Raw genomic sequence first — 8,851 nt, 5'->3', positions numbered from 1 at the left:
CTAACCGTAACAACATATCGTGTGCAGAGTTGGGTATAACGCGTTACAAAGTAACGCATTACTGTATTCTAATTACTTTTCGTGGTAACCCAGTAATGTAACTCATTACATTTAAAATAAATGTAATTTGATTACAGTTACTGATGTCAATAAAATTAAGTTACTTGCGTTACAAATGTATTAGTACGAAAAAATATTAAAGTTAATAAATTAAAATGCATTTCTAATCACGTTTTGGGGCAGCTGCTTCAGTTATTGAGCATGCGCTTTAATGAATTACTGGAGAACTCGTGCTGTTAAAATGGACGGAGATTTTTGTTTAAGATCGGGAGGGAAGGTAACTTCTGGACAGGTGAAGAGAGCTGTAGCAGCGTGTGTGGTGGAGGAAATGCTGCCCTTGTCGACTGTGGAATCGCAGTCATTTAGAGACTTGCTTTCGATGATAGCCTAGCCTACTCGTGACGGACAGCTCTGTTCCCTTGCAGGACCGAAAGACATTTGCAAGGTATCTAGATAAATGCTATGCGGATAGAGGGCTGTCACTTTTGTGTAAAAAGCATTTTCGATTTTTAAGACATACGTGTTCATTGAATAGATTGTAAAATCGATTTTCCATGTCTAAAAAAAAAGACGTTCCCTTTTTCAACGCCACATATCGGACGAACGAGAGCGCAAACGCACAAGTCAGCAATGTTTCTTATTTATTGGCATTAGAGCTGTAATCGGGCCTTAAAAGTTAGGCCCGACAGGACCGGAGCTCGACAGGTTTCGGCCCGAGCCCAAAGTACATTTTGATTGACAGCCTTTTAAACCCCGAACCAGTGTGCAGCGCAGCCCGACATTCAGATGTGCGCATACACGCACAGCTCTTTTGCCTTTTGTCAACAATGAGTCATTTATACATGTTTTAACATAATTTATTAATAACTAACGTAGACTAGGCCACTTGGAAGTTGGAATAAAGAAATAAAATAAGTCCTCTGTAACATCGTATCTCAGCACTCTAAATAGACATAGACTCATTTAGCCTATAAATAAACCAACGCACCAATAAAAACGATCTTTTTTAACAGATTAAATTAAGATATGGTAGGCCTATTTGGCAATAACGAAATTAAGATAAAGGCTCCGCCGGGTTTGCTTCTCATATCAGATGACATTTAATAAAAGAATAATGCCAACATTAGTGTAAATACTCTGTCCACATTATGCATTTAAGCCTTAATGAATATATAGTTATCATTTGAAAAACCTTTACTCACAGAGATTAGGCTCGGTCTACATGTTTTTGTGGAGGAAAATGAATTAATCCACTGTAGATGTCTTCAGCGCGCTCCTGCGCTCACTGATGGTGCGTCATTATTCACTCATTATTCTCATTATAAACATGGTCAAAACTTGGTAAACATGGTTCCACACCCCAGAACTTTGCTTTAGTTGCTGGTGCAACCAAAACGTATTTTCGCCGGAGGCAAGCCTCCGTTGCATCTACTCAGCATCCATTTCACATCTTTCTCGCGCTAATCGAAACGCATCACATGACCGCTCATTTACCTCACAAACGGAGCGCAAGCCCGAGCCCGCATAAGATGATATAAATTAAGCCCCAACAGGAGTTTTTTTTTTACATCTATATTTTTTTTATTGTTTAATTATTTTTAAATTAATAGTTTGGTCAAAATCGATCCCCTATTTTCATTTTCGAAACTTTTTTGGTTGGTCCTATCGATTGTGCAATCGATTTTCGAACGAAAAGTGACAGTCATATGCGGATATGGAGTATGAACTAAAAAAAAAAAACATTCGAGCGTTTGGAATACGTCTCCACAACCGCAGACATCTGGACTTGTAATAATAGAAGCTTCCATGGAACGACAGCCCATATGTAGTTAAGACATACTGTATATACATTTAAAAAGACTACAGTTTTCATTGTTAGGCAAGTTTATGTTAAGAATGTTAAGTTATAGAAATGCATTGGATCTTTAATTCAAGTTGCTGTTTTCATATTTCTGTAATATTTTTCAGTCAATATTAAATTATGGAAAGAACTGAGTTTCACTTTGTAGTTTTTTTCCTTGTAGGTTTAATAGGTTTTCAAAGTAACTTGAAAGTAAAGTAATTAGTAATCTGATTACTTTTTACTTGCAGTAATCAGTAATGTAATCCAATTACAATTTTAGAGGAGTAATTAGTAATTTGTAGTGGATTACTTTTTTTGGGTAACTTACCCAACACTGATCGTGTGAACATATTACTGACAACTTGATAGTTTAATTTATAGTCTATATTTTACTGATAACTTAAACTATGTTTAAATAGATGTTACTGTAATAATTTGAGGAACGTGAAGTGGAAAATCGATCCATGAGAAATCGATGCCAACTAATTCAGCACCCTCACTTTGGACAGCGCTCTTGTTACGTCGGACGTGAGAGGCAGGCAGCGTGCTAAGAAGCTTCCTAAGGGACACTTCGTGGAACACACTTAGGAAGTTACGAACATAAACAACTTTGGTAAGATATATCTTTCGAGGTCTTCTTTGCGCGCTAAGAGTGAGCGTTATCGGGGAACCGGGCCCAGACCAACCTTACGAAAGTGTGACTTACAGAAAATATACTTAGCGTACGAACGTGTCGGGAATCGTGCCATAAGGTTAAGAGATACGTTAAGAACTACTTAGCGATAAGAACGTTTTGGGGAACCGGGCCCAGATCCTTTAATATTTAAACCGGTTTGCATAATTAAATGGAAAAAAAATTCAATTTACTTTTTTTTTTCCTGCCGTTTGCCAAGCCTCTCAGCCAATCAGAGTTGAGCATATGCACGTGACGACCAATCAGAGGCGTTTCAATTAGTTACCGCAGAAGATCCGCTCAAAATGCCAGGTTTTTTCAGTGCATGTACACTTGGCTTTTTAATAAATCGACAACATCCAGATACGTTCACAGTTAACATGTCAAAACCTCATCCGTGTTCTCCAGTTAGACATTATCTGATCAAATAAGCAGAATTCACATCTGCTCCTCACAGACTCTATTTATACTCATTCAAATGGCATCTAGTCTATTGAATTATCTATTCACTGCTTCACAAAACTGCATTTCATCATTACTAACAATCATCAAATCACGCAGTGTCGTTAAAGCTCGACAAACTCAAGGTTTTGTATGAGTATCTTTATGAGACAAACACATTTATTGTAAAATACAAAAGAATAATACGCAGCAGCTCAAGCCAAAAATGATAAAGACATATCTGAAAACTTTATTTATTTACATGGTCTCAAACATGAAACTTGATTATGGCATATATCTCCTGACAAATGCACCGCGCTGTCCGCTGCTCAAAACAGTTTTGGTGAAACGTCAATGGTGTTGATCCGTAATACGGTCTGCGGCTGAATAATGACTGTGGAGTGAATGAATGCACCGGTGAGAAACTCAAACAATGAAAGATAAACATCTATTCTAGATTCATTGTGCCTCATACTTCTCTTTTTCTGGAATCGGTGTCTCTTCCAGAACCTCATGTGAACCATTGGCCAGGATTCGGTCTTCTCAATGACCGTAGCGTGAACTTGTACTAAATCACGGCTGAAAGAACATGTGATCGAAGCAGATATCAGAGGAATATAATAAAATAACATCAACTCTGCTAAAACAATCTGAAGATGCAGTCAACAAACAACTGAATAAGTGACCGAGATGAAGTGTCAGGTATTCAACTAAACCTATCAATGAGTAAAAGTCACTCTTTATGAACAACCAAAGAAAGATATTTGTTTTAATCATGGTGTATTGATTTTTATCCAATTATGACTGTATAAACCTCATATAAGTTTCAAACTTGAGAAACTAGAAATTACATTTGCATCTTACCTGAGAAGCGGTTTTCCAACGAGAGTGAAATCACTTCCTCCAACTAACAGCACCTGCAGAGAAGCATTAGCATCAACACTTACATTAAAACCTATATTAAACCTGCATATATTTATTTAGTTAAATCATAGCGTTTGTGAATAATTAATAGCATTATGAGGATATGAACATGCTCCATGAAGATATTTTGTAAATATATCAAAGCTTATTTTTGATTAGTAATATGCATAGCTAAGAACTTCAATTAGACAACTTTAATAAAAGTGATTTTCTCAATGTTTATATATTTTTTTTTTGTGCACCCACAGATTCCAGATTTTCAAACAGTTGTATCTCAAACAAATACTGTCCTCCTAACAAACTATACATTACTGGAAAGGTCATTTATTCAGCTATATATAAATAAATAAAAAACTGACCCCTATGACTGGTTTTGTGCTTCAAGGGTCACAAATGTGTTTTACAGAATATACTCTACACGGGCAAAATGCAATCAAGTTTTTTTTTTTTTTTTTTTACTGAATACTCAAATTGAATCAAGGAATCATTGCTGTGCCTTTAAATCATGGTGTGATCTTAAAATTGTTTAAGGACCCAGCTGGCCATTTGGATAACGATGATGACCCCAAAACTTCTACAATACAGAAATCCCCTCCCTGAACCAGGATCTGTAGAGTAATCTGTGTGAGGATCTGAAGGAGTGGATGAGAAGACCTTCTCCATTCTTATCCTGTCGCCACACGCCGCATCAATGTGGTTTTCGATGAGGATCAGGTCTTCATTGGTCACTTTCCACTGACGGCTGGCGAAATGAACCACAGCAAACAAGCGTCCGAACGCTCCCTCCTCTATGAGACCGTTCACCTTCTGCACGACCGCTGAGAGAATCAGAAAACACAAGAACGTCAGACTCACAATCAGAAGAACTCTCTCAGTCTGCTCTCAGAGTGTTCACAGACGGACCGAATAAAACAAAACACCCTCACCTGATAAAAACAATTACAAAGTACTGTGTATATTATGTATATACACACACACAGTATATATTTTGAAAATATTGACATATAATATTCATATATAATGTATATCATATATAAATATATTTAATATATAAATGTAAAATTTTCTTATATGTATGCATTTGTTTGTATACATACATAATAAATATACACAGTACACACACACACACACACACATCTATTATGTAAACAACAACTTTTACTTTGGATGCGATCAATCTGTCAACTGTATAAACACACACACACACACACACACACACACACACATAAAGATAGTTTTGCAAAAGCTTTACAGTTTACAAGCGTCTGAAACAATATTTAACCCTTGTGGGTTGTTGGGGACGTTTTCGTTCACTAGGGGGTAAAGTTGAGTATTATTTTGGCCACAACTTTCTCTGTGTTTGAGCTAATGGAATGATTTTTGGTGACAAATCTCATTTTGACCCATATTTTGGGAAAATGCTTTGAAATTTTTCAAAAACTCAACGCTACACTGTGGGCAAATTCACTACCCTTTCGAGTTGTTCGTGGATGAAAACATCCACTAAATTAAACTGCTGTAAAAATGTATCAGATAAATATTTTTTTCAATTTTTTTTTGCATAAATCTATTAATCAACTTCAGTCCTGATCAAAACTACCAAATTTGTAAAAAAAAAAATCCAAGATTTTAACTTTTTAATTACCAAGATCATAAATGATGTCACTTATTTGGAAAAAAACACACACAAAATTACATATTTTCAATATAAAAAGTGATTGTGGACTGGATATTTTTTAACCTTTTATCACAGTCTTGGGCATGTCAAAGATTAGTAACAAGATTGGCTTTGATGCATTGTTAGTTTTTGTGCAGCATTAGATTTAATCTGGCATCATTTATGAACTTGGCAATTAAAGAGTTAAAATATTGGATTTTTTTTAAAAACATTTGGTTTTGATCAAGACTGAGGTTGATTAACAGATTTATGCAAAAACTGGAAAAAAAATATGAATCTGATAAATTTTTACAGCAGTTTAATTGAGTGGATGTTTTCATCCCGAACAACTCGAAAGGGAAGTGAATTTGAACAATCCACAAGGGTTATAACTGTTGTAATGCAATTTAAGGCATGCTTTTTCTAAAAATGTCACCGTTAATTGATTTGCAGTTATTCATCTTTGAGCCAATCTCACTATATTAACTGTTTGTCAAAATGATCACTGCTTTTCTTGAGAAAGATAGCAACCAGGAGTCAAGTACATCATCATTTAAGAGCAAAGCAGTCATTCAAGCTCATCAGAGCCGGTCACTTGCCTCGATGTCTGTCCTCTTCTTCAGGATCAAACGCAGGTAGCTGAGGCCACGGCGGTCTGGAGAGGGACGTCTGAGGCACATAACTGTGACAGCGTCAGAAACACACAGAGGAACACTGTTACACCTCACTCTGAAACATGAGCTACGCTTTAACACACATCTGAATCATTAGTTTCCAACACTGAATTAAAAAAATGTTCTTGGCCCCATCACAAAGAATTCAATCTAGCAGAAAGAAGATCCGTAATCTCAGGTGTGTCCCAGGAGGCCTGTATTATGTTATACATTTAGGGATCTGAGAAGAGACGGAAACACACTAGAGGAAGACGTTCACCTGTCAGGAGAGATGATGCTGGAGCTCTGGAAGCGCCTCGATGCAGGAACCACAGCACCTGCAGCATCCAGACAGAGACACACCTGAGCACAGAACCCGTCTGAAGCAGAACAGTGTGTGTGTGTGTGTGTGTGTGTGTAGGTCAAGATTATCTGTTTCTCATTCATGACAAAAATCATTAGGATATTACGATGTTGTTCCATGAAGATATTTTGTACATTACCGTAAATATATCAAAACATGATTTTTGATTAGTAATATGCATTGCTAAAGACTCCATTTGGACAACTTTGAAGATGATTTTCTCAATATTAAATTTTTTTGCTCCCTCAGATTCAAGATTTCTAAAGTGTTGTATCTCAGCCAAATATTGTCTTATCATAACAAACCATACAGCAATGGGAAGATTATTTACGGTATTCAGATCATGTAACGTTATACATCTAAATAATGAGAATTAAAAAAAAAAGACCCTTAAGACTGGTTTTGTGGCCCAGGGTCATACGTTTAGATAGTAAATTAAAGTGGGATTTGAGATTATTATAGTTATTACTATTGTTTGACATCTGTCTATATTACTACTATAAAATTACAACAATTTATTGAACTTAACCTCCGAAAGACGCACATTTCAACATTTAACGAAACGTTTATATACTGTTTTACCTCGAAAGCGTTGAAACTGACACCGAAGATCGCACACAGCGCGCGCACGCGCACACCCACACACACACACCGGACAGACAGACAGACTCAAGCGGACAGTTTATCATTAGATATAAGGTCATACAGACGTTTCTCGGTGTTCGCTGATAAACGCGCTCCTGCGGCGCGGAGAAGAACGTTCCTCAGATTCAAAGTCATCTCCACGGTGAGCGAGCGCCGGAAGCACGATGAGAGGAGAGCGCGGGAAAATACCTTCCGATGAGAACACCACAGCAGCGCAAAGGTTCCTAGCTGGACGTTCTTCTTGTGTTTGAATGGCAGTTGACAAACTAACGTTTCGTTAGGAAACAATGTTAGCCTGAATGCACTGTAAATCGCTTTGGATATAAGCGTCTGCGTAATGCATACATTTAAGTATCTTCATTACATGATAAACAAAAACGCTGAGAAATGCTTTCAATCATATGCTTGAACTTGTTTTTGTTGATTGAATGAGACCCTCACATCCTTTTCATTTTTCCCGTTTATTCTACTTTATCTTTTTGCTTTGGTTGTTTTTTTTCCCACTTTCTTTTTAATGGCCGTGTCAAGACTAATAATGTATTTTCAGTTGCTGAAACGTGCTAATAATGTTTGTAACTGAATTTGTTGCCTTAAAAAAAAAGAAAGAAAAAAAAGAAATACATAAATATTTTGCAATGCGCAATTTAGTTATTTTATGTAAATGTGCAAGGTTTCCTGTCTTTTAAGTAAATAATTAAAATAACAAAAAGCAGTAAACAATAAAACTAATTTTGTTACAAACCAGGCCATTTATAATTATGATAACGCATAAAAAAGAGAGAAGAAACGCAAGTTAATATCAAACAGCATAATGAGCCGTTATGAACAAGGAGATGATATTCTTGGATAAAAATAAAGTACAAGCAACATCTATTTAAAACAGGCTGATTCAAAGTAATAAACAGGGATACTATGCATTTCTCACAGTTTGACAAAGGAGAGATTGAAAACACGGTTCTGTAATCCATCAATACTTTATTTCTGTGGCACAGAAACTCCTGAACTTCAACACTTCGGTTGATTCATTCACACATCAGTGTTTGTTCCAGATGCAAAGAGGTAAGACTGGATAAAAGTTAATGCAGTCATAAATAATTGTAATAAATATCAAGGAAATGTACAACACATATTTCACTGCATTCAGCTTTTTGTGCGGATGTCTTTTCATAGACTTCTACTCTTCTCCAAAGAGACAGCAAGAAAAAAAAATGAAGTGAAAAATGAATGACTATCTTTGATAGCAGCAGTTAATCATATATATAAAAAAATAAAGTAAAAGAATAACACACACCCACAAAACCCTATAATAGTGCTGAAATGCTGATCTTTTACATCTATGGGGGCATCAAATGTGTTTGTAATGATGGCTGTACATTAAATATTTGACCAGGAATTACATCCGAAAGATCAGGAAATCCTATAAAGAATATCCGGTTTATATTTAAATTCCAAAAAGTTGTGTTATCTTTAAAGACCCCAAAAAGTTGAATTTAAAAATGCAAACAAAATTAAATTAGCCGTTTAAAAACATTTTCTCTTTGGGAGGGAGGGGGTTAAATAATGAAATAAAAAAAAGCAATTTGTAAATGTT

At 36.0% G+C, this 8,851-nt stretch overlaps 1 protein-coding gene across 1 annotated transcript; it reads right to left on the bottom strand.

The window, feature by feature from the left end:
• Window positions 1-3,244: 3,244 nt before the first annotated feature.
• On the bottom strand, window positions 3,245-7,490 carry mrpl21 (mitochondrial ribosomal protein L21). The gene is made up of 7 exons (XM_052560244.1): window positions 7,326-7,490; window positions 6,532-6,589; window positions 6,198-6,280; window positions 4,596-4,759; window positions 3,882-3,934; window positions 3,493-3,596; window positions 3,245-3,411 (listed from the first exon to the last, which is right to left on the bottom strand). Exons 1-7 carry the CDS (start codon window positions 7,393-7,395, stop codon window positions 3,347-3,349), a joined length of 597 nt encoding a protein of 198 aa, XP_052416204.1. The 5' UTR covers window positions 7,396-7,490; the 3' UTR covers window positions 3,245-3,346.
• Between the last annotated feature and the right edge of the window lie 1,361 nt (window positions 7,491-8,851).

This window comes from Carassius gibelio, chromosome B7 (genome assembly GCF_023724105.1).
Source record: "Carassius gibelio isolate Cgi1373 ecotype wild population from Czech Republic chromosome B7, carGib1.2-hapl.c, whole genome shotgun sequence".
NCBI lineage: Eukaryota > Metazoa > Chordata > Actinopteri > Cypriniformes > Cyprinidae > Carassius > Carassius gibelio.
The sequence above is the reverse complement of the archived record's forward strand: the minus strand, read 5'-3'. Positions and strand labels throughout refer to the sequence as shown.